The sequence below is a fragment of the Leptosomus discolor genome, chromosome 9 (genome assembly GCF_034619465.1).
Source record: "Leptosomus discolor isolate bLepDis1 chromosome 9, bLepDis1.hap2, whole genome shotgun sequence".
In the NCBI taxonomy this organism is placed as follows: Eukaryota; Metazoa; Chordata; class Aves; order Leptosomiformes; family Leptosomidae; genus Leptosomus; species Leptosomus discolor.
In genome coordinates, this window is record NC_141399.1 from 12,204,575 (window position 1) to 12,230,552 (window position 25,978).

At 46.4% G+C, this 25,978-nt stretch overlaps 1 protein-coding gene across 7 annotated transcripts; it reads left to right on the top strand.

Annotated features, from left to right (window-relative positions):
- Positions 1-502: 502 nt before the first annotated feature.
- Positions 503-25,978, top strand: SLC41A3 (solute carrier family 41 member 3). Of its 7 annotated transcripts, none has more exons than XM_009955214.2 (11): positions 510-531; positions 1,029-1,347; positions 12,055-12,162; positions 12,940-13,011; positions 13,818-13,962; positions 16,089-16,235; positions 18,805-18,949; positions 19,667-19,746; positions 21,546-21,680; positions 22,471-22,619; positions 25,081-25,978. In XM_009955214.2, exons 2-11 carry the CDS (start codon positions 1,057-1,059, stop codon positions 25,264-25,266), a joined length of 1,458 nt encoding a protein of 485 aa, XP_009953516.1. In that variant the 5' UTR covers positions 510-531; positions 1,029-1,056; the 3' UTR covers positions 25,267-25,978. The 7 variants fall into 7 exon arrangements, with proteins under 7 accessions (XP_086326255.1, XP_086326254.1, XP_009953516.1 ...); XM_009955215.2 differs by lacking the exons at positions 510-531; positions 1,029-1,347 and adding exons at positions 6,319-6,546; positions 17,533-17,541; XM_086470130.1 differs by lacking the exons at positions 510-531; positions 1,029-1,347 and adding exons at positions 6,518-6,546; positions 10,184-10,282.

Sequence of the window (25,978 nt, forward strand, 5' to 3'; positions counted from 1 at the left end):
GGGGTTTGCTCCTTCCGCAGCGGGGGGACTTTGGTCTGTCCATCCCTGCTCCCTCCCACCCAGCCGTGACTGGGGCCTCCTGGCCGTTTCCTCTGCCCCCCAGATGTTGGGCGAGAAGAGGATTGATCCTACCTGGGGTAGTGCAGGGGCTTCGGGCATTAGGGGCCCGTCTTGAAAATGAGAGAACATCTGCCAGCGGTTAACCCAGATGAGTGCTGGCAGGAGGTGATGGGGAAAGATTTGGGACACTGCCTGGACCAGCAATGGGGCGGGCAGGATGAATGACAGTTATGTCAAGAAATGAGATATGATGGCAGGAAAAGGGTGACTGGTAACAATTTTGCATGTTTGTTTGTTTTTTTTCTTATAAGATGCTGTGGGGTCATGGAGCTTCTCTGTGGATAGATGAGTCATATAGTGCATGCGTGTCAACTAAGGCGCAAAAGGAAGGCAAAGTATCCAGATTAGAAAGAAGATCAAAGAATTATCTTGTTATTGAGGAGCGGTGGACAGCTAGCTCTGCTGTGCTAGGTACTATTCATACTACATACCTCTACTATGCTAAGTATGCTAGTCCTTTGCTGGACTTCAGGGTGCGAGGATGTGAACTGCTCCCATTTCATGTCTAGGGGTCAGACCCTAAAAAGGGTTGAATTCTGCTGGGCTCCTCAGTTCTCATGACTCCCAGCGTGAGAGCTGGTGGATCCAGAATTCAGACTGTGTGCAGCACCTTCTGCATCCTTCTAGGCATTCTCAGGGCTAAAGCCAGGATGCATAGCAAGCTCTCTAGCGTGAACACAGACCTAGGAAGAGATGCAATTACAGAAAGTGAGATTGATTTGATGCTTTACAAAGTTGAAGGTAAACCAAGTACTAGTATTTGGGTCAGCAGAGCATCTAGGGTTTTGGGAGTAGGTGGTAGTTTACCTTCAGGTTAGTGGAGTGGGCAAAATACAAAAGGGTTTCCTGCCTCTGACCCAGCTGATGCCCCTTTCTGTTATGTCATTGTTTCTGACTTTGTTTTTCAGAAAGACTCTGTGATTCAAGAAAGTCACCATGGAAGGTGAGGAAGTTCGGCAGAGGAGAAAAGAGGGCAGGACTAGGAATGGAGAGCGATCCAGGCACAAAGCAAAGAGCAAGGGTAAACACAGAGAGAGCCGGCTTGGCAGCCAGGAGGCAGAGGATGTCTCTGTGCGTGCACAGCAGAAGCTGTTGGCTGAGGAGAAAGTGGCCATGGCAAAGTCGTGGGAAGAGTCAGCTGTCACAATTTGCCTGCAAGTGCTCCTGCCATACCTCCTAGCTGGGCTTGGCATGGTCTTGGCAGGCATGGTTTTGGATTATGTTCAGGTAAGGGAAAGAAACTGATCTGATGTACCTGGCATGGGATAGGTGGGGGACTTTCCTTCAGAGGCAGGGGATTTGCTCTGGGGATGACAAAGTAGAAGAGAATTTGCAGCAGTTTCACATGACAACATGTGAAACTCTGGAGATAAAAGGCAATATGGTACTAAAGAGCATGCAAAGGATCTGAGGCACCTGTGCAGGACGGTGCAGGCCTGTGCAAAGATCTCACCTTGGTCCTGGGAAGAGAGTGGCTGAGCCGCGGCCCCAAGGGCTGTGGTGGCCTAGCACTTTCCTGCAGTAGATACAGCTGTATCACTCCTGGGTGTAGCTCCGGATAGTCCTGCGTCCCCTGCTTCACTGCGCAAGGAGCCAGCCAGCCCAGCACTGTTAACGCTTCATACAACCAGCCCAGCCCAGCCTGCACACCACATCCTTTTCTAAGGCCTTGTAGCAGATTACTCCCTTGACTCTTCCAATCCAATTTCTGATTCTGTAACAGTCAAGACCACACCTTTCCTCTTATGGTGCAGCAATACAGAGCTTTGAGGTAGTGGTGAACACCTAATTTTAGGCAGTTTAAAACTGCAGTTAATTTCCAGATTATAAATTGCTATGCCTTTACGCTCTAGATGACTCTCACTGCTATGTGCCTTTTTGTTAACCCTTGTTATTTGACTAGCTAGCTGTTGGGTCAGACTGCCCTGACCTATCTGATACAGTGACACTGAAACTACTGTGCTTGCACTGACAACTTTCACAAATCTGGAGCTGTGTTCTCTTGCTATTAGCCCTGGGCTCATCTCCCTAAGCTAGAAGAGCTATAAAGGCTTAAGAGTGACACAGTATCCTTAACTGACCTTAGTGTGTACTCAATACTCAGCAGAATGTCTAGTCAGATCAGAAAACACCAAGGCAAATCCAGAACCCAGTGGCAAACTACTTTTTGTCTCCTTAGATGTCATCCTGAGAGTCTTGAGCCTTGAGCAGCCACTTTCATTTTTATTTTCAGATGGTTCGGACCTGCCCATTCCTATGGATCTCTGACATTAAATGCATGTTACCTCCTATTGTGAGATATCAAAGCATGACATAGGTTGCAGATGGGTTTATGGTGTTGAAGGAGAGTTTTTCCTTCAATCTTCTTCCCTTAGAGTATTTTTTTTCTAGGGAGGACTGGGCCACTAATATAAACAGAATGTGAAGCAAACCTCATACTCCTCTGAAACTGCAAAAGTCTGGTTTCTGCTTTATGCAAATAAAGAGCTCACAAAGAGCTTTCACGTTAGTGCTTAGAGCCTGGGAAATCAAGCCATGCAACATCTCATAGGAAAAGCAGACCTTTGGCAATTAGCACAGTGGCTTTTTGTGCATGATCATGAACTACTTGAGCTCATCTCATCATGGACTCACTGCTGCTAGGAGCTCCACTTTCTAAGCCAGACCTGGCCTCTGCTGCTGCTGCTGTTTCTGTGGGACAACAGGAGATGCTGCGAGGCTTTGGGCCCCAGGCACTCTCCATCTGCTTGCTCTCAGTTTCTCTACATAAGCTCTCTCCTCTGCCCTTTCCTACAGTGGGGAAGAGAAGAGCAAGGTAAGAAACAAAAATACACAGCCTGATCTGACAGAGAGCTAGCAGAGTCAGGAGTGATAGTACTTCAACATCTTGGATGTATGGTCTCTAAAAATCATTGTCCTCCCACGAGCAAGAATAACGCTGTCTGTTACTAACACTGCCGTGTTGAATGTTTCCAGGGACGGGGCTTCTACCACCTCTCTGGGCAGCCTGTTCCAGTGTTTCACCACCCTTATTGTAAAAAATCTCCTCCTTAAATCTAGCTTAAATCTGCCCTATTTTAGTTTAAAACCATTACCCTTTGTCCTATCACAGCAGGCCCTGCTAAATAGATTGCCCCCACCTTTCCTGCAGGCCCCCTTTAAGCACTGGCAGGCCGCTGTAAGGTCTCCCCGGAGCCTTCTCTTCTCCAGGCTGAACAACCCCAACTCTCTCAGCCTGTCCTCACAGGGGAGGAAAGGATGTAAGAGGATTTACTGGTATCCCTGTCTCTTCTTTGCAGGGATGATGAGATGTCTGAAACAGTGCTCTTTGGCACTTTCAGTTCTTCTTTTGCACTCTGGCCATGGATGGAGGCCCTAGATCAGGGTCAGGGCCCGCCAAAGAGGCTGTTTCTGCTTTGGCTACTCCAGGGCAGTGCTACCTTTTGGCTAGTTTGCAAGCATAGGGATAGAGTATATACAGAGAAGGGCAGCAGTGTACCTCCCTGGCTTTTGTCATAATGAGTGGTGCAGTCATGAGGTGATTTTTTTTTTTAATCCAGCTAATTATAATCTTTTCCCCACTGTTCAACAATGCTCTCTTTCTTCTCAAACCTGATGCATCTCTTTGCAGTCAAATATGGTATATCTCTTTGCCAGGAAAATATGATGCATCTATTTGCTGACATATATGGTGCGGATCTTTATCAGAGGCTCCTTAAATACATAATAAAATGACCCAATGTACACACGCAGGTCACCTGAACCAATTATCTTCTCCGCATACTGATTCATCGGTTGAAGGCTTTTTATGGTGCTTACTTAGAAACAGAGGGAGCCGAAGCGTGATAAACTCATAAACCCTGCCAGGCTGACGCTTTAGTACAGGATGTGTTGCTGCTGTGTTTTTTAATGGCATCTGAGTCATTCAGGCTCATTAATATTTTCTTTACATTAATGTTTCTGCCTGTCAGCAATCCAGTTGGCAAATACAGTGGCATGTGGAACTAGATATGCACATTATCAGACCTTTGATAAACCTGTTGTGGTTGTCCAGAATTTTTCCTTTATTTCCTTGAAGCCTCTGTGAGTTTCTTACCAGAACTGGGCCTTTTCGCTGTCACTTCTCGATTCCTGGCTGGAAAGAGGTTGGGTCATGTGTGGTTATTACAGGGTTTTTATTAACCTCCCTCTTCCAGCTATTGTGGGCTTTTTTTTTCCAGTTAGATTAGCTGAAATATACTCTCTTGTTAGCTTTCAGCTAACCAGACCATTGTTAGGTGGAAGAGACACACGTACACACCAAGCCAGCTGAGAGTAGAGAAGGCTTCGGGGGCTGTACCAAAATATCAGCCTAGAAAGCATCAAAGGACAGAGTGTCCCATCTGTAGCTAGGGTTTATTTTCCACCCTGCCATGCTTGCAGAGAGATCTGCTGTGCCATCTCAGCCCATCGGGCTTTGTGCTTTGCTCTGTGTGAATTCAGACCAAAAGAAACGCACCGTGCAAATGGCTGAGAGCTTCCTCAGTTCCCTATTTATCTGCAAGGAGAAAGCATGTCTTACTCTGTCCAACTCTGCCAATGGGTTTAGCTCCAAGCTGGGGACCCTGTCACAAGGACAGAGTCCACAAGCCATTAATCTTTATGTCTCTTTGCAGAGAGTGTCAGGGAAGGGGTTGATGAGTACAAAAAGTGTAAGTAGGGCAGTGCAATGTAAACATTGAATTTGAACTGGACTGAGAAACTTGTATCTTTCATGACTGCCGCTGAATACTTGCTTTCACTCGTTTGCCTTCACTGGGACATGGCTGGATTTGAACCTGTGATTGATAGTGAAAAAGCTCAGTTGCCAATGCACTAGACCAATCCTATACCCTTTCATCCATTGTGCTTTTAAAGCTTTCCAACCCTCTGATCCCATTAGTTTGCCCAAATCTTTGCTAGAAAGGAGCCCCAACAGAATACCCTGACTACTTTCCCCACATGTGTGACTTTGAGCTGAAGTCTTTACTGAGCAGGATACAAATTCTTTGGCCATATGTAGCCGTGATGCAGCTCTGGTTCTTGACCTTGTGTCAGCTGTTTGACCATGGAGACTCTAGGGTGAGACCGCCTCTCTCAAAGACAGTATCTTCCTGGGAGTAGGCAGCAGCAGTGCGTTTCACTTTAGGACAGGAAGGGAGACCAGCTCACAGCGTGCCATGGAAACGTTCACTCTTTCTCTTCCTTGCCTGCAGTGTAGTGAGATTACGGAGCTACCTTAAATAAGCTCTGGCTATGACTCTTATCTTGGCCTTTGCAAACTAGCAGAAAGTTGAAGTGATGACAGCAGATAAGGGTGTTCGCTTTTGAAGCTTATTGGCTGGTTCTCTGGATATTTTTTTTTCCCCTGAAAGCCAGTCATTCAGAGGTATAGCTGGTATAGACCAGCAGTTACATCCTGCAGAGACCGTGGAGGGGACAAGAGGGGCCGGGGTCTAGAAGGGCAGATCTTCTCTCACCAGCCAGCTTAGCTGTGTCACTTGCCTGGGGATGAGACCTGCGTAGTATCGTCAGCCATGAGAAATGTGGACTCATGTTTTCTTTGACCTTTCTTCACCTTGAAGGAGAGCAAAACGGATCCTGGTTGTTAACTCCCCACCTCCTCGGCCTTGGGACAGTGAGAAAAGTTCAGCGTTGCTTATGGTGGGAGCGAGGGAACTGGGGCCGGTTCACAGCAAGCTTACATATTAAACCATCGTATCAAAGGCGAGCCGCAGTCTGACAAGAAATGTAACCTGAGGAGAAAGGACACTAGTGCATTTGAGCACGCTGAGGGATTCTTGCGTGACCTGTCACTCTTTCAGTGCTGTAGCCTGAGCAGGTCTTACTGGTTTTTACCGAGGTGGTGGGAGCTGAATGGGGTGTGGGCTCATTTCTATTCGTCCGCAGACATCTCCGCAATCTTTTTTTCTCTTTTCTAATTCCCCCCTGGATATAAATCGGAGAAATTGTGTCCGTCAAGTTTGCTGCCACCTGGGCTCAACTCAGCTGAATCAATTTTGGAGGATACCCTTGCTGCAACTCTCTGGACGTGCTCCTAGGAGGAGAAGAAGCTAAAGCAATTTGGCATCGTTGCTGTAGTTTGAGGGAATGCGTTTCTTTTGACTTCGAAGAGACCTACCAGGAGGATCTGTGGGATGCCCTGATCTCTCCCCATTTGCCCTGCTGAGCATGGGGTAATGGTGTTTGACCATGGTGGTCACCCAGTTACAATTGGAACTGTGCTTCCATGGCAAGAAGCTGAGAGGTTTCACCTGCAAGTTGACCAGGTCAGCCAGTGGATTTCTCCCAGAGACTTCATTCTCCATTGCTTCCCAGATTTTTGTGCCGTTCCTTCTGGCTGGCTTGGGCATGGTAGCTGCTGGCCTCTTGATGGATGTTGTTCAAGTAGGTACATGTGGTTAGGCAACTTTGTAGTTAGAGGGTGGGTTAGTTTACTGACCTTGAGTATTTGTGCATTTTTGTTTTTAATGTGTGTGGTCCTAGCACCCAGTCAGCAGGATGGCTGTGGGCTTTTCTTGTGCTAGAGAGACACTGTCCATCTCCTTTACATTAATACATGGGCTCCTTGTAAAGTGGGACAGTGGCTTTCGGACAGGGTGCCTGACACTGCCCTCGGTATGTTAGACTGGGTGCTTCCTTTATTTTATCTAGCTAAACATTTCGGTGATGACTGCTGTGAAGCAATTGGGGTCAGACTGCAGCATATTCACCTATTGCATGATATTATTTCTTTTCTTCAAAAATTGCTGATAAGGAGATCTAGGTCAGGGTTGTTATTAACTACCTGTCTCACTTAGAGGCAAGTTCATGCTTTCAGTTCTTTGCAAATAACCTAATGTAATCTTTGGTCTAGAAGGCATTTAGATACTGTGATGAGAGGCGTGCCAGCATCAAAAGATTAGCATTGCCTCCAAACTGAGTGCTGCTTGGCCGGATTCTGAGGTGGATGTAAATTTGGAATAACTTCCATTGACTTCCAAGGAGTGCTGCTGGATTTACACCATTGTGCCCACAACCAGAATCTATCCCATCTATCTTTCCTTTGTACCAGTGGCACAAATAGAAATGCAAAATTTGATCCAGTTTGGGCATCTCATGCCAGTGGATTTACAAATCAAAAGGCTGGCAGAGTTTCCCAAGGATATATCCTGCACTCCGAGTTCACTGGAGTACATTGGATTCTCTGGCATTAGTATCACAGCAGGAGCTAAAAATGGATACTTGAGTGTTTGAAAAAAACAATACCTTGCTGTTTTTTCTTGCATTGGAAGGAACAAAGAAGACAGAGAAGTTGAATTAAAGGGAATAGGAGGAATATCAAAGAAGGGTTAACTGGAGTGGCACACGCTGTTTGTCATCTCCACCTTGTGCTGTACTGAGGCACAGACCTGTCTTGCAGCATTGCAGAAGTTCTCAAACTACTCAAGATGTTATGTTAATAGTTAGCAGTTATCTCAGAGAAGGATAAAGACATAGTACATACCCACTCCATACCCTTGGCAGGTGAATAGGTCTTTGTCTAAAAGAAATGGAACACACTTGCTAAGAAGTGGGCTCTGTTCGAAAATGTAACTGTATCCAAACTGATGGAACACACAAGCCGTGTATACCTACGTTGCTTGTGTCCTTTAAATAGCAGAGTGCAGTCTACTTTGTGTATTTATTCACTAGACTCCTGGAAATGGGGTCATGCATGAAGCACAATAATAGGAAGTGTATATTTTGGTGAAGGTGTTTCCAGCTGTTGAAATAGAAGCCATCAGTCAGTGGGTTCAGCTCCCAGAGGAGGGAGCTAGTGCATTGAGAGTCACAACTGGCATAGGAGAGATGTTAGTGAGGTAAGCTGCCATGGTATCTACAACCCCGTATTTAAAAACAAAACCAGTAGCTGGGAATATCCAAAGATCTTAGCCTTTAAAGATTTTGACTATTCTTCTGTGCCTTTTTGTCTTTGAGCTGCTTATTTTCAGCTTTTCTTCCTGCAAGTGTAAGAGCTAGAAACTCACTGCCCTGTCCAACTAAAACCCGAGACTAACTTTATTTGCTTGAGGCCAGGTACTATAAGACTCATATTGGTAATCATGAGGGCTCACACTATTGAAATAACACATTTTTCTAGTCCAGGAGTCTGTGATTTGCCCATTTTTCAGGGGATGGTCTGGCTGAGGAATGCTTTGCCCTATTTGCAGTCACTGCAAAACATCCTTGGGAAACTGTGTATGGTTTTGACAGGGAGAGAATATGGGCAAGCTCACGGACGGTATCTGGAGCATACATGTGAGTTTAACAGTGCTGCCCTTCTTGTGTTACACACAAAATATCTTGAAATAACATAGTTCTGTGCTAGGACTCCAGCTGGCTTGCTTATTTGCAGGGCTGATGAGAAGAACAAATTGGAAGCTGCTTGTTTGTGTCCTATCAAACTTTTCAGGTTTTAGCAGTTTCTGGGATGAAACCAAGAACTGTTCATGTTACTGTTAAAAAGAAAAAAAAATCAACAAGAAAGATTCGTGTAGCCCAGTTGGCTCCAAGGCTCAAACCTGGGTCTCACATACTGTAATAAAAGGATGCCCAAAGAAAGAACCATTTGCCATTTTCTCTTCTTGGTCATGAAGATGATACAGTCTCTGTGCAGGGCCAGTAGCATGACATGGATCTGGAAATTTCCACCTCTGCTCCAATGATCCTTGGCCAGCTGGTCAGCACGGATTCTGGGCTGGCTGGCATTGCTGGAGAACTTGCAGGGCCCTGGCAGTGTTTGGCCCACTCTTTTACAGTAAGATGAAGAATCAGGTTGAAGCTGGATAATCAGATTTCAAAGCAGAGCATTCAGGAGGAAAGCTTCTCTTTCATTCTCCCCTTCTACACCACTGTAGTGGGCCACAGTCCAAATAAAAGTCACAGACATAAAATATCCCTGTCCTTTGTTTGTAAAAGCCCATGAAATTATGAGCATTGGAAAGGATTTTTAATTGGCTTGCATTTTACAGTCCAGTATATTTTGGTCTTTCTTGTTCAGGGCAATGGAAAACCTCTGAGGTTTCTTAGCTGCTGCCCCGGAGAGGTAACAGGACATGGCTGGGATTGTGAGGACAGTGTAAGGAGGGACAGCAGGGCTAGACTGCAGCTGGGGAGACTGTCTCAGTACATCATAGCCTCTCTTCCTCTATGGGACCCCATAAACAGATCCAACTGGCCTGGGGAACAGTTGCAGTGGATCCTGGGGTAATCAAGTTTCTTTGGAGCTGAGCTTTAGGGCTGTAACTCCATTATGGGGATGTGAAGTGGGAAAGTCTCTTTCTGGCTCAGTGTCCCTGTGTAGGTTTGCAGTGCTGCAGGGAATGTTCTGTTTCTTCTATACCAGTTTTCATCTCGAAGGACAGAGATGGTTCCTAGATTTAATTCAGCTGTCTTCATTCAGGCAGCTCCTTGCCTGCACAGCTCTAACCTGCCATGTTCACCTGCTCCTCCAGCTGACAGTCCTGCAAGGCAATGGCACAGGGATCATCTGTTTATTCTGTATTTCTGCAGTCTCTAACACAATGGAGTCCTGGCTACTGTGGTATAAATTATTATGAATCTGTCCTTAGGCTCTTGGTGAGTCACTAATGACATTCAAGTGGCGGCAATTAAGTCAGCTTTTTTTATTAGTACAGTTGTGTGATTCTTCATTAATTGTTCAAACCTTTCTATGTAAATAATTATATGTAAGGCAGCATCCCAAAAAGTCATACCTCATATTCTGAAACTTCTGTTATGAAGGCTTGAGACCTGCAAAATTCATCTTGAATGCGAGGATCACCTGAACACATTGATATAACAAAGTCGTATTTCCCAAAGGTGACATGCACAGAAAATACACACAGTTTAGTTTTACTGTTGCTTTTTCTTTATGTGTCTTTTTATCTGCAAAATATGCAAGATCTTAAATATGAATGCCTGCACGCCTGTGTATTTTAAATGATTGGAGATTTTTACATTGTGACTGTGAAGTCTGTTTTTTCTCCTCTTTCTTTTGAAGGTGTCAAAGATGTGTTTGGATCTTTATTCTTAATTAAGGAGAGAGGAGAGAGGGTGATTTGAATCTTTAAAAGAAATGTCCGCCCCTAGCTTTTCTCAGGTATTTAAGTTCCATGTTAACAAATTCAAACAAAATTGTAGTATGTCAAATAAGGTGACTATTCTTATGTTGTCTGTTATTTACTCAACAGTAACTTACCTTTAACATTTTGAACCATGTCTGTTTCCAGGTCACTACTCCAGGGAATGTGCCTTTTTATATTCATAATAATGTTTTGCCTGTTATCTGCACCTCTGAGGTGTGTCTTGCACCACATGCTCAGGGCTGGCTGAGCCCCACTTTCATTCATCCTGACTCAGAAGGAAGCTGTGAGTTCTCCCCAGCAGACAGCCACACCAGCAGCTTCCCACAGCTTCCCATGGCACAGCCAGAGCAAAACACCAAGCTGTTACACCCTGTATATATTTCCCAACAGGCTGACAGCTGAATGTGTTGACATTTACTGAGTCTGTCCACCTCCTGGAGTTTCAGGTTTATAGAATCTCAATGGATGGGGAGAAGGTGGGCAGGGATCAGTTGTTCGTTTTGTCCTCTAGCATGAGAATTCGGGACCGTCGTATGATACTAGCCAGTGACAAGTTAGAGCTAATGAACAAGTTGATCCTTCGCATGATGTGTAGCTAAACTATGGAAATTTTTGCCACAGGATGGCGCATGGGTTGAAGGGTGGAGGTTGGTTGAGTACCTGAAAGATAACTCCTTTGAACACTGATAAGTGTGCAGAACCCCCCTGCCCACAGTACCTTGTGGCAGGTAGTCATAGGCTGGAAAATACACAGGAGAATTATCCTGTCTACTTGTCATACTTGTAGATTCTTGTTTCAAATTTAAGTACTGGTGGAGATAAGGATAGATTAGATGGACCTTTGGTCTTGACTCATTGCAGCTGCTCTTTCTTTCTTGTATTCTGCTCTTAGATGTTGGGCTAGTTGGTTTTACTTCCTGGGGCGCTGCTCTGTTCTGTGATTTCATCCTGATGTGAACCTCTCTGACTACAGTGGGACTTTGCCAACATCCTTGAATGCACAGGGGGTGAATGAATTGTGTTCCAAGGCACTGTATGGTAGATAAATTAGAGGAGACATGTTAATCGACAAAATTTCTTAAGGTTTCAGATCTAGTGTGGCAGCTGATTCAACAGCTTTGTACAGTTCAGCTTCAGAGGAGCAATGATAATCAAGATATTGGCCCAGCAGTTCAGGCTTATGGGAGATCTTAATTCAAAATCCTTTTTCCAGCTGTGCTGGGAGCTTGTTTGGTAACAGGAAGATTTAGGAACTGCCTGTGGAGAAGAGATACAAAAATTTCCTTCCCTCCCACCACCAGTCTTAGATGCTTAGTTAGAAGTTTGGTTGAAAAGAGACAGAAACAACTTCTTGTTCTTAGATTGTTTCCAGATCTTTGTGTTTATTCTTATGAGTCTGGGTAGCAATAGATGTTCCTGTATCTGGTGTCAGTACAAAGGATGGAGAGCACGCTGTATTTCGTTTGGCTTGTGAACCCTAATTATTTTTTCGTGTTGTTCTTGGCTAATGCTAAAGGCACTTTTTAATTCGTGGCTTTCCAAAATCTTCTGCTACCCTCAGGAAGAAAGTTCCTTCCCTGTTAGGATAGTGCTTTGCTGTGCATGAGATCAGAAAGAGTATTGCAAGCTAAAATTGCTTCCTTCACTCCCAAAATGCAACCAACCAGCCCAGCCCAGCAGGCACCTGTAGAGCAGGTGGTGAGGTGGGAACCCACTCCCCATGAAACAAACAGCATTGAACTGATCAGCATCACAAACTGAGGTTGTTGCCTTTGTTTTCTTCCAGCACTGGGATGTGTTTCGGACAATCACAGAAGTTTTTATCCTGGTTCCTGCCTTGGTTGGCCTGAAGGGTAATCTTGAGATGACGCTGGCATCCAGGCTTTCGACTGCTGTGAGTGTTAACGAGGGGATGGTAGGGGGGGTGTGTGTGGAGGGACAGGGGGGATTAGCAGGAGGAATCAGGAGATTCTGCTTTTGTATAACCACACTGTGCATATGAGACATGCCCTTTTCTGCTAAGTAGAAACTAGTGGTGCGTGAGTGTTAAAATAATGTGTTTGCCCTCATTTTATAACTAGAACAGAGAATTTCCATCTGCGCTTTGAAGGTGAATTAATCCCTGGGTGGCCAGTTGCTGATATTTGTGGCCCTGTGACACATGAAGGAGACAAAGCCAGGGCTCCACAGCTGTCAGCTTCAGTATTGGATTGCTTTTCTGTGGGTACTGATCCTTGAGAGACCCAGGGCTTTCCAGCAATCCTGCCTTGTGGGGAGCAGATCGAGGCTTCTTGGGACCTGCAGTAGCTTTTGCTGCTCTGGATTTGATTTCTCCTATCTCCCTAAACAGTTTTGTTTACTTGGGCTGTTTGTATTGCATTTCTCGGGAGAAATTGGAAGTTAACAGAGCAACAGCCCACTCCACTTTTAGCTGGATGCCCTGCAATGCCTCTGCACCTCCATGTGAGCCTCTGATACTCCTGGGACACTGGGCTGGAGCATGATGGAGATGTGTCAAGAAGGAAGTGCAGGGAAGGCTGGGAGATGCCGACCTGTGCTCACCGCTCTTTGGCTTTAGCAGACCCTTTGCCACAGGGACCAGGTGAAACTGCCTTCAGCAGCCACCTGTGCCACAGGAACAGGTTTTCAGGGTGTCTCTCTTGGCTCCTAGGCTAACACCGGACAGATGGATGATGCCCAGAAGCAATGGAAAATGGCCACCTGCAATTTAGCCCTTATCCAGGTGAGTCACTTCAGCTGGGAGAGGAAAAAGGCCCTTTTCTCTTGCTATGCTGCAGCCCAACAGCATCTGTTCCCAGCAGTGCTGAATCCTGAGCTGTTAGTTTGGAGCAGGTATTCTCAACAGAGCCAAGCAGAGCCCAGAACTTGACCTCCAATAAAGCTCTATGTGGTCCCAGGGCTTGTAGTTTAGCTGCAAAACGCATCTAGACATTCATTGCCCTTGCGGACAAACTGAAATAATGAAAAAACCTCCATTTGCAGGGGGAGCTGCAGCACAATCCCTGTTTCACAACAGCCCCTAGATAAAGCCTGTCGTTTACAGGCAGTGTTTGAGAATGAGCCTTGGGCAGGAGGGGAGAGGTGGGAGAAATGTGACTCTTGTAGCTCTTTCTGCTTGTTAAAATCCAGCAACCAGCCTAGAGGTTGCACATGGCAAGGCCACAGGGCTTGCAACATGTGTCTGTGTGCTTTTCCTTATCTCTTTCCACAGCTTTCAGCTTGCTAGGAGTGCTGTGTTGATGGAGAGCACATTTTTGTGTTGACCAGGGCTATTCCTTTGCTGATGGACTCTGTGTCCTTTGCTGAAATGTTATCTGCCCTTTGCAGGCCTCCAGAGTTTTTCTCCAAACTTTGTCAGGATTTTTTTTTTTTTGGTGTAGTGGAGCCTCACAGGGATGCTGCTTAAATACATAAGCAATCAGCATCTCTGCAAGGCTTAGCTGTGTGGAAATGCTGCGGTCACATGGAGCCAGGACTGCCTGGGAGCAGATGTGGATGATTGCTCACCAGCTGTCTTCTGGCCCCCAGGTCCAGGCCACTGTGGTGGGACTCCTGGCTGCTGTTGCTGCTGTGATCCTGGGAGCCATTTCCAAGGGGTCTGTGGAGCTGAGCCAGGCTGCCGTGCTGTGTGCCAGCAGCGTGACCACGGCCTTCATAGCTGCACTTTCTCTCGGTGAGTCGTTTTGGTTCTTCAGATCAAACATGCAGCACTAGGGTGCAGAAAAAACTGTCCCTTCTGCCAAGGAGGCCCAGCTGACATCCTTTTGGTCTGGCACAGGGAGGAGGGATGCAGGGATAGTTAGTTCTATGTCTGCTGCTTTCACCCCCTCTGCATCCTTCCTTTGCTTCTCTTCTCCGAGGATCTGTTGTTTGCTGGGCTGTCGGCATCCACAGCAGCAGTCGGAATGTGCCCCTTCACCTGACATGCAAAAAATGCCACCTGCTGTGCATGGGTGTATGCACACGTGTGCACACTTCCTCCGTGTCTTGGGTGACACATTAGCCATCTACACTGGCCCTTTCCTGGGGGTGAATGCCATGCACAGAGCAGGGTATTGAGGGTCTGTTGGCAGACAACTCCAGACCACGCTCGAGACGAACTTGGGTCACCCAATACCCTGCAGAGAATTGTATCCATCCCTGTGGCTTGCCTGCTTTGAGCTCTGAGCCGGGCAGTCCACTCCCTTGGCTGTTCCCCTTGCAAGGGGAAAGGTAGTGGGGTGGAAGGGTAGGAGCTGCTCTGTGTTGCCTGAAGATGATCAATTTGTAAGTCTGCCATACGAGGGCAGCATGACACCCTGAATAGAAGAGGGAGCTGGCAGAGTTGGATACAGCAAGTTTGCTAAATGAAAGGGACAAGTTAGAGCAAGTGCATATCCTGAAGCTGGAGTCAAAGGGTGATTGTAGATGCCTTTGATGAAAAGCATGGCATGAGGCAGTTGTTAAAAGAGAAAAACAGCAGCCCAGCTTTCATTAAACTCTTCCCTTCAATCTCCCTGCTTGGTGTGATACAGAGAGGCTTTGCTGCGGTACCATCACAGGCTTTCAGCTAGCGTTAATTTCTTCCCTGGACATGGTCACAAGCGGCCTGTGTGTGGGTGTGCACGACGGGAAGCTGCTATTTTTATGACCAGGGAGGGAAGCAGCAGGAACTGTGCTGTGGGGAGGGGAGCGTGGGTGCCTGGGAGGGCTTTTGTGGAGAATGCCATGTGTGAGGATGTGTTTCCGTATAGGGGATATTGTATCAGGGAAGGTGCCCACATGGCATTTCTTAGGGGAGAGCCGATGCTCCTGTGCACACTGAGCTTTGGTGGGCCTGTGCGAACAGGCACAGAGAGGTTGTGAGTTGGAGGGAACCACCATTTCTCAGGCTTCCTTTGTTGCATCCCATCAGCCATGGAAGGGCTTTGAAGAGATGTGGTGTGTCTTGTCTCAAGGCTGCCCTTGCTAGTCACACAGCAGTGGAGGCTGGCCAGGCAGGGTTTATTCCAGATGGCTCTTCGCAGGCCTGTGAGAGATCTAATGGCTGAGGGATTCCCACATGTTCATCACAGCTTGGGGTTTGTGCTTGTTAACTTATCTTGGGCAAGCAAAACTTCCCTCCTCTCTAACAGTGCCGAGAAGCAGCTGAATTTTCCAGGTGTAGCTCAGAGGACAGGGGAAGAGAGGTGATGTGGGCCACCTCTGTAACCCCTTGACTCTGGAGATGCTCGTGGCATCAACATCCACCCAGTCCCAATTAAAGCAGCCCTGAAGACTCTGGGACATGAGGGGTCAGTGACGGCTGGGCTGAAAGGCTAATTCAGGCTACTGTAAGGAAGCTTGTTGCTCCTTGGTGGTTCAAACTCAGAGAAATTTTGGTCTAATATGGAAAAAATCTTTGTGCTGTGGAATACAGAGCAGGGGATGGCACCAGGAGGCTGCTGCATGCCTGCTGTGTGCTTATCTATGAGTATGCTTCATGCCTGGTCCTGCTTCAAGGCAGCAAAGATTAGGCTGCTCAGGAGGGGAGCTTCTACATTTGGGCTGCCTGCTGATATCTCCTTTGATCCCTGGTATTCGCTTGTGTGCCTCTGGGCCTTTGGTGCAGTTCATAAGGGCAGAGTCATGCCCTTCAGGTTGGTGAAAGCAAGAGGAGAAATTCCTGGGGATGTCCAACTTCCAGCTGCGTGGTACCGCTATCGGCAATCTGCTTCTTGCTTTTCCCAGTCCCCGTGTCCCTCTGGGAACAAGAACAGCAGCTCTGGGGTGAAATGCAGCAGGATGCATTCTCTGATGCCTACTCTGTGTCTTCTCTAGGTCTGGTGATGATTGGCGTGATCATCGGAGCAAGGAAAGTTGGGATCAATCCAGACAATGTCGCCACACCCATAGCAGCAAGCCTTGGAGACTTGATAACCCTTTCCCTGCTGGCAGGAATCAGCAGTACACTCTTCAAATACATAGGTACAGTGCTTAGCAGAGGTTTGCAGCTCAGCAAGAGAGGGATGAATCCTTGTGAAATTATTGCAGGGCACTTACCCATTTCAGGGATGTTTCAGAATGGAGGCGGTCATGCCACTGGGGTAGAAAAATGATCAAAGAGGCTTTTCCCAGTCTCTCTTTTAGTAGCAAACTGGAAGGCAGAGCCTAAGAAACACAACTGGGATTTGTCAAAGAAATGACCAATGTGTATTGCATAGCTTTGAAACAGAAGGTTGACATATGTGACACCGACTCTGTTCCTGCATCTGTCTCTAGCCAAGCATAGCTACTTTCTGTGCATGGGTAATAGCAGGTCCTTCCTCACAAAGCAATTTCAGCGTTTTGGCATTTGTAAAATATTCTTGTATCTTCTCACATGGAGAGTCATGGATGAACAAGGTATTATCAAATGGGAGGGAGGGAGACAGTGGTGCATTGTTTTATGCTCACAGGACTCTTGAGTAGGAGTTGTGGCTGTGGGGTTAGCTGTGCTGCTAGTTGGCAAAGACTTGGACACCTGTTGAAACTGAAAAGCACAAAACATGTTGCAACTTGGTGTTATATGCTTGATTGTTGCTTGTAAAGTGCTAGGCTATTTACCATGCGTCTAACCTAGAATAGAAACAGGAAAATAAAAAGATCCAGCAAACAATACCACTTGAAACTCAAACTGTTGCTTCAGACTGTGAGCAGAAGCAGTGAGGCAGCTGTTCTCAGTTTGCATAACTCATTCCATATGCCAGCAAGTGAGGGGGAGAAGGAGCACATGTTGCAGGGAGAGGCCCATGAATTGCTTCCATCCAGTCCTCCTTGAGCTTCAGAGGTGCGGTTTTTTTAATAGGCTTTTTCCATGACGCCATCGCACCTGCCTCTAAAGCTAATTTGTCTTTCAATCGCTACACCTCTGATAATATCACCCAGGGAGCACATGGCAAAACAACATGATAACCTCTATGGTTGTGACCGGAGAGCGTTTGTGATGTTTTCAGAGTAGTTTAGATAGCCTCTTGAGATGGAAAGTACTCAGCACACAGACACCTAGCCATTGGGAGCATGAAGTGAAGCAGGTAGGAGCAAGGCACTGTTGATGGTGGTTGAAATCCATTTCCCTCCCCAGTGTGTAGTAAGGGACCGGTCATGCTTTGACAACTTCTGGGTCCTACCAAAATGTATCCTTCAAAAATGCTGGTGAGTCTGTAAGTTTTGGAGTGCTATGTACCATCTAATGCAGCATTTTTTAAAAATCAGCCCTGGTCCTTCCCAGTCCTGCATAATGGAGATATGAACTGTGCCAAAGGGTTTTAGCTTGCTTATGGGCTGTGTATGAGAGAATGTGGCAGAACTGGAATGTGGAGACTGAGGTCCGTTCATCCTACCAGGAGTCTTTCTGTGGGCTTTTTGATAAGGTTTGATAGACTCCAGTGCTCTGTCTGCATTATTTAAGAAGGAATTAATTGCCCAAAACAACAAGGGTTGGGGGTAGGAGATCCAGTACAGCAGCTATGTCTGTCATACAACCCATCTGTCCTAAGTGACTCCAGGTGGTAAAGTGCACTGACAAAACAGCAGCTATTAACATCCCAGACGTGGTTGCATTTCAGTGGTAAAGTCACATGTAAAGAGTGCACCTCTTTGTGTAAGAGCCCTTGATTCATGGAAAATATCATCACATCAGTGCTATTTCATCCAGGTAGCCCGAGGCCCTGGCAATGTCATTTTGAAAAATGCACACTTTGAGCCTGCTTCATCTCCCAGATCACCTGCAAAGTCTGCGTTACAACCCGCTGGCTTTGGCCCCAACACAGAGTCCAGATGGAGAGCTTTGTTGAAGAAGCATTTTTATATCAAAAGGGTTGGCATCATCCCCATTGCTTGAAGGTGATTCTCATGCTTCTGAGTCATGTTTATTTTCTTTTAGTGCTGCACTAAAAGATTTTAATTCCTTTGCTTCTAAAGGTCACTTCAAGGTTATGCCCCTACCAAATGGAAAAAGCACCTAATGGAAACACATGTAAGCTAGCATGAAAGAAACCCTGGATCTTAACTGGCTTATACGTGCAAGAGAGCATTTGTTCCTATAGAGCAGACCAGCTGCTCAGCAATTCTGCTAGCTTGCCACCAAAAGTACCTATTACCTCTTATTTTAGGTGAAGGCGTGAGGTGTCTGTCCTAAGTGTGATACAGCTTGCACACAGGAGTTTCCCCCTTGCCCTGCTGTTTGATTTGTACCCTGAAGCCAGAAATTTTGTAACTTTTTGTCTTGCTTAGTCGGAGATGGAATTGGAGACTTGCTCATTTCGAATATAACTTGCTTTGAATCCTGCTGATTTTCAAACAACATCCTCTAGCAGTGACTTTCAGGGATTAATTATGGATTTCTCTGGTGGAGTGAGGTGGTTGTGTGGGGAATATCTTGGTTAATGTGTTTTTCTGCTAATGTAACTCAGTCTGAGCGAGAGCCCTGCTGCCTTTCTTCCAGACTTTGTGCAGTATGAATTTGGCAACCTGTGAAGCCATGGGTATTTAATTCAAGATTTCTTTTCCTTGCCAGATATGAAATACCTTTCTCCTCTGATCTGTGCTGTCTTCATTGTCATGATCCCTCTCTGGGTTGCTATCGCCAAGCAAAGTCCTTCACTGGCCGAAGTCCTGAAATCTGGATGGCAGCCAGTCATTGTTGCAATGAGCATCAGCAGGTAAACTGAGGAAGTGCTCCTGAGCCCACACGTGTGTGCACGCTGCAGAGAGACCCCGTGCTCATTTAGAAAGCTATCAAAAGTGAAACTGGAAGGGACAGCAGAAGGGTGTTTGTCCAGTGCTTCTTAGCCATTGGTGGCCTTCCAGCAGGCTCTGAGATAGCAGATAAGGACCCCCCAAATGACTGGAAAAAGCAAGTAATCATTTTAAGTCTCAGTTGCACATCCATGCACCGTGGGGGTGCTAGCCAGGAAACTGAAAAGGGAGGTGATGACCATCACAGATGGTCAGACTTCAACCTCATTTTTAACCAGCTGTAAAGACACCAGACTGGTGAATGTAGAGTCAGGTAGTCCATTCCCCCTGTGCTGCATCTTTCAGACCCAGCTGAGATCTGGGAGAGAATTGAAAAAATTTGCTAGGACCAGCATAGAAGTGTAGCAAAACTTTTGGGGAGGATGATAAAGCTTCCCTGGCTACTGTCAGTTTTGCTGAAGGGTGTGCAAGGAGGTCTTCTGGTCTCATTATGCCATTATCAAAAACTGTAAGGCTATCTGTTGGTGAAAACTGAGCTGTAAAAGGAGTAAATGGTGAATAGGCCAGCCCTGGCAATGGGGAAGAAGCAGTAACTCATCTCAGTGTGCCATTTTCACAGCATAGGAATTGCCTTGGGAAGAGAGATCGATCCACCCTCATTGCCTGTCCTTTTTTAACAGCATTGGTGGGCTCATCTTGGACAAAACTGTAACTGACCCAAACTTTGAAGGCATGGCAGTTTTCACACCTGTGATTAATGGTAGGTTGGGCAGGGGGGGTTATATGCATGCTTTTATTTGTACCTCTGACTTCTCCCCAAGTGTTAGAGTATCCAGTGTTGTCCGTACACAGAGGTTTGTGTTCAAGTCCCTGCTCCCATCACAAGTGGAAGTGAAGCTGCTGGTCCCCGTTACATCCCTACTTGTATCTCAAAGCGTCTCTGGAGCAAAATAGCAGGCAGGGCTGAAAAATACTGGCAGAGCTGTGAGAAAGGTTAACAGCATCTGTCTGAGAGCTGTGTTGACACTTTTACTTCCATGACATCCAGCCTACTAAGGATGTCATAATAAATCCATTTTCCCTGTCTCTCTCCACTCAGTAATTTGAGCTGTGCGATCATCCCCTATACAGATTGTTGATAAAGATTAATATATTAAGATTATGTATGTGTATATATATATATAAAAGACTATATATATGGATTATATATAGGGCTTTTAAATATATATATCTCAAAATCTTTTGAGTGTGTATTTATATTTGTTTGAATCGTCACAGTGCTTTTATGCACACACATACCAGTACAAACTGCTGGGGATCCTGGCATCGCTGAGGATCCACTGGGTTGTTTTTCTGCTATTATAATATTCTTGCAGGCCAGGCCCATTCCAGGGGAAACCCATGTTCCTAGGGCAGCCTTGGCCTCACGCCACCCTCAAAGCGTGCTGTCGTCTTGCAGTGTCAGAGGGTGTCACCCAGCTGTCACCTTAGTGGATCTGCATAAAGACAGCCACCTTGCTGACAAACTCTTTCCACCATGGTTAGCCAAAGAGCCTGATTAGGAAAGTGTGTCAACAGCAATTTAGTTGAACAATGATTAACCCAGACGTTGTTCTGTGGGGGCGGGTGACCTGTTTGGCAGAGCTGGTGGCAGAGTTACGCAGTGCTCTGTGCTTTGCACAGGTAGCTTTTCACTTTGCGTGTGCAGGGCAGTCCTGCAAAGTGTGGCAGGGCACAATTCAGAATGCTCACATCTTGAGCTGTGTTGAGCTAGTCTTGGGATTTTCACTTTGATTCTGCTCTGGCAAATCTCACATTTAATGAGGGAACATTTCCTTCTTCAAGGAAGGGAAAACATGAGAAGCCTGTAGGATCTGGCTCACTGTCTGTAGGATCTGGCTCACTGTTATCTTTTCCGTGGCATTTCTACCCTGCAAATACTCTGGGGGGTGGAGGTTTGCTGCATAGATCATCATCCCTCTATTTTCTGCTGGAAAACATAGCTGCTTTTTCATGTTTGCTAGAATTAATTTCTTTTTAATTACCTACAGTATTTGGTCCCTGATTCATTCTCATATGATGCCTTCTTACTCAATAAGTGTTAGATGTCTACAGATAGACATATAATCACTCTCTGTGATGTTTGTTGGTTTTTAAACAACAACGGCTCTCTGGGTGAGTAAATCCCAGAAGTGGCCATGAGCAGCATCTGCCATTGCCTGTGCTGCTTTCCCCAGGTGTTGCTCACAGGCTGCGTCAAACCAGGTGCAATTACATCATCTTCAGAGGCCACGTGGCCTTTACAGCTGGTGCTGGGAAGCAAAGGAAAATGTTTCCAATAAAGCAGTCAGAAGGAGATGATCACTGCTACCTTCCTGATTTTTAAGAGCTGTTCCTGCCAAGTGAATAGCGCAGCATCACCACATGTGGCATCAAGTTTTCTCTTTCTCTTACTGCTGCTCTCAGTGAGCTTGTAAGTGAATGTGGATAGGTTTTTCGATTGATGTTTCCTGCTCCAGTGAAGATGGTTTACAGGTTTACTGTGTTTTATCCTCATAGGTGTTGGAGGGAATCTGGTCGCCATCCAGGCCAGCCGTATTTCCACATTCCTGCACTTCTGGAGCATGCCTGGAGTTTTGCCATACAAGATGAGGCAGAATTGGCCCAACCCCTGCACCACATTCTTCTCATCAGGTAGACCTTGAACCCTAGGTGTCCATGTCTCAAGGCCTCATCACAGATAGCTTCTTTATCAAGCCTGGTTGACGAAGGACTAGGTGGGTTTCAAAGGCAGAACTCCCTTTCCCCCTTACAGGGAAGATACTCAGATCAGAGAGGAAGCATCTTTGCAGTGGGCAGCTTGAGAAAAAGCTTGTGGTATACTTGCTTACTGTCATGTAAAGAAACTGGCCTTCAGGGAGCACTAAAGAAAGTAATTGAAAAAGAATCTCAGATTTGATCTAATAGAAAGTAATTTTAACCATGGCCAGCCTTGAACCTGTGAGTAGAGCATAACCTTGCTGAAAATCAGCAATTCCTCCATCTAGAGCAGTGGATAAATCTAAGCATCAGCAAAACTAGATGTCGGTCTGATGTCTTTTTAAATTGCAGGTTCCTCTTGATTTTCCTTGCTAGATTGGGAGTTACTGCTAAAACAGACTAGAAACTGGGAAAGTGGGTTGCAGCAAGGCAGAGCAGAAGCAGTGGGAGGCAGAGAGCAGCTGAGAGGAGTGTTTGGAAGAAGTGGAGTGATCAGCATGGAGCATGTCTTTGGCACATAGTTTCAGTGCTAGACAAAGCTGCTGGGCTGATACTGCAGATGCTTCAGATTGCCGCGTGATCTAGAAAAGGCATTAGCAATGTGGTTGGTGGGAGGGGACAGCCCCAAGTCTATGTACTAGCATTAAAATATGCAGCTTCGTCCTGTCCTCCTCCCACCGTCTGCAGCCACTGTCATTGCTGTTTCTGTCTCTGTCCTCTGCAGAGGTGAATTCCAAGTCAGCCCGAGTCCTGTTCCTCCTGGTTATCCCAGGGCACCTCGTGTTCCTCTACACCATCCATCTGCTGCAGGGAGGCCACACATCTCTGTCCTTCACCTTTGTGATGTTCTATCTGACTGCTGCTTTGCTGCAGGTAAACCCCAAACTCTCATCCAAAAAGGAACCTATCCAAAAGATACCATCAAAACAAAACAGTCTCCAGGCTAAACAGGAGTCACAGTAAAATTTCTGGCAGCAGCCCATGTTTCCAATCATTTCAGGAGTGCTTCCTTCCAAGCATCATGTATCTTCTGTGGGTCCAGCAATACTTACCCAAATTGCCAGAGTCTGGTTTCCCACATGAGCACGACTGCCCTTAAGGGTGAGTGAGGGATCAGGTGTGAGATGAGGAACATGTTATCGTCATCCGCTGACCTGCCGTAAGTGTGCAGAGACACACTTAGCAAGGAGGTACCTCTTCTTGTAGATGGGACTTTGTTTTACCATGTTCGCTCCTCGAGTCTGTACGCCCCAAGTGTTTCTAGACTGCCACTGCTCATCCCAGTAAGGGACAAGTGAGAGGCTGTGAACCCCAGCCATCAGGTTTCCCCGTTTCCTCGTTTTGGAAACCAGTTTCACATATCATGGTGAAGACATGGGGATCCCTCTGGGCAAGGTCAAAAGTGAAGGGAAAACCCAGGCCTGAGAAGTTCATCTTCAAAAGTAAAAGTTCTGGGTAGGCAATAGGCAGTTCATCCAATTTGTTCTGCCTATTCCCTTTTGCTGTTTTGCCTGCCCTGTAAACTTTGTTGTCTCAGAAATGCACGCGGCTGTTGCTTGAACTCACAGAGCCTCTGACTTCACTTGCCCTTTTAAATCAGTGATTCATTAATTTGCAGAGTGAGGTAGCTGACTTCTCTCTTTGCCTTACAAGCAGCCTCGTGTCTGTGGGTGAATTCCTTGCATGTGTAAACAATCAGTTTTTCTCGACCTTTGCACAACCTTAAGCCCAGCAGCACAGCCATAGTTGTAAAGGAAAATATTTGTGCTTCTCTTTATGCATCGAGGTAACTCCTCAACCAGAGCCAAGCATGAAAATACGCAGAATAAATGACAGTGTAAAGAGCAGAATCCCAGCAACACCACTGACCCCGAAAGATTCCCATGGAGGCCAGCAGAGGAGAATACGCCTAGCCTGATTCTTTCTGTAATGGATGGGAATCCATTACAATTTATAAAGACAGAGAGAAAGAGAGGGGGGAAGTTTGGGTCAGCTGGAGGAAACCCAAAGAGAAAGACCAGAGGCCTAGAAAACATGACCTCAGAGGAACGATTGAATGGATTTGGGTTAGCTAGTCCAAAGAAGAGAGGCTTGAGAAAAATCTGGTTAACGGCCTGTAAACTACCAAGTTTCTGTAGGGAGGGACAGAGCAACATTTTCTCTGTGGTCACTAGGGATGAAACATGAACTCATGGGTTTCAAATGGAGAAAGGCAGATTTATGTTAGACCTTGGGAAAAACAAGAATGAAAAGAAAAAAGGCATGGGTCTGTCTGCTTAGAGTGTGGCATCTCCACCTTTTTGGGTTGTTTAGCATAGGTTGAACAAACGACTGTCAGGAAAGGTGTGGTCATATTTGATCCTATATTGAGGCAGAGGAATGGTCTATATAAAACTCTTGGGTTTCCATTCAGCTTTAGTTTCTATGATTCTGTTATTTAATTTGCTTTCTCATCTCTCCTCCTCCCTCTCCCCCCGCCAAGCTTGCTGTTTTCACCTTTGGAAACGCCGTCTCTGTCTTTGGTTCCTGTTGTGCTGTGATCTCCCATGGAGGGACCACAGATGTGGGGTGCAAACTCCCTCTCTCTTCTTAATTCAATTAGCTAGGCAGTCTTTAATCTTTAACCGAAGTATTTTTTTCCTCCATCTGTTTATCAGAATCAGGAATGAAATAGGAATTAAAAGAAATCACAACAAAGATTTTAAAACTGTTGAGATGAAAAAATGAAATGGTGTTCTTTTTTTAACATGTCAGTGCTGCTTGGGATAACTTTGATGTAAAAACTGCCTCAAACTCCAGTTGTCCACTGAGACTTTTAGGAAAAACAAAGTAGACATGATTTGAATTTCTAATGGAAAAAAGAAGGATCAAGAGAAGAAATCTGGCTACAAACTTACCCTTTGGGGCTGCCTGCATACTCACAGCAGCCCTGTTTCTGGTGGAGTGAATGGGAGCACTCCCATTCATGGTGTGGGAAGTGGGAACTGTATGTTTGGGAGGTGCTTTTGATGTGGCCAGACTGCCATTTTGGGCCACCTATGCTGGCGAGCAGTTAAAGCGTGGTCCCCACGCTTGCAGCTCGTAGCAAGGGGCTGTGGCACCATGGGTGATGCCAGGCAATGCAGTGCCCAAGGGTTTGAGCCAGCTACACCCATCCCAGCGCATCTCCATCCTGCAGAGAAACAGTGGTTCTCTGGGGAAGGTGTTACCTCTCGGCGATCCCCGTTAGCTCTGGTACCTTGGCTGTGGCCCTGTTATTCTGTCTGTGAGCTGAGGGAGGCTGTGCATTACCTTCTTGCTGCCTCACAGCAGGGCCTCTCTTGCTTCTCCTCAGGTGGGAATCCTGCTGTACGTGGCTGACCTAATTGTGCGCCTGATGTGGAGGAAGGCGCTGGATCCGGATAATTTCTCCATCCCCTACCTCACTGCCCTGGGGGATCTCCTGGGCACCGGATTCCTGGCCGTCTGTTTCCGCCTGGTTTGGCTTGTCCATGGTGCAGACATGAACCTGGGGAACTGAGAGACCACATGCTGCTCCACATCACTCCTGTGACATGGTGCTTTCCTCTAGGACAACGGGGTACTTGGCAATGAACGCTGGGTCACCCAGCTGGATTGGGCCTCCCCTGCCACCCCTGATGCTCCATCCTCCTCCCCATCGTGCCTTACAGCTGGGCTTGCCCATCCTGAGGAATCAGCACCCACAGACTTGCGCCCTCGCAAGTGAGAAAACTGGTTTCAAGCAGCACCTGTAAACAGGGTGTTAAGGAGCATTTGGGCCATTTGTGATGAATGAGCGTTTTGATCGGTTTCCGTCCCTAGCACGGCTGCTCCAAAGCCCGCCGAGGCCGCTGCGTCCGATCCTGAAAGTGGATGTCTCAACCTCTTCATCAGACTCTGACTTTCCATCAAGGGAAATTCTTTATTCACCCCCCATTTCTCTCCTGTCACATCCCTGGAGGGGGAGAGCAACTAGGTCTTTAAACTTGTCTTCTCTCCATCACTCAGATGCTCAGGATCTGGCACAGTGAGCTTCTTGCTGGCTCATGCCCAGCGGGAGGTTATTTAGGGATACCACCTACCTGCCCTGGCAGTGTCACTGTTATCTGACCGACAAGATGGATTGATTGCATTTTGGGTGTAGGAAGGTTGTTTTTACGGTTTATGAAGTGCCCAGTAGTTAAAACGTTTATAGAAACACACACACAAATAAAGTGGTTAAAAAAAAGTAA

Coding starts and splice junctions, on each gene's coding strand:
- SLC41A3 (XM_009955214.2), top strand. CDS start 1,057: ATGGAAGGTGAGGAAGTTCGGCAGAGGAGAAAAGAGGGCAGGACTAGG. Junction 1,348..12,054: donor TGGTTTTGGATTATGTTCAG/GTAAGGGAAAGA, acceptor GTTTTCTTCCAG/CACTGGGATGTGTTTCGGAC. Junction 13,963..16,088: donor CATAGCTGCACTTTCTCTCG/GTGAGTCGTTTT, acceptor TGTCTTCTCTAG/GTCTGGTGATGATTGGCGTG.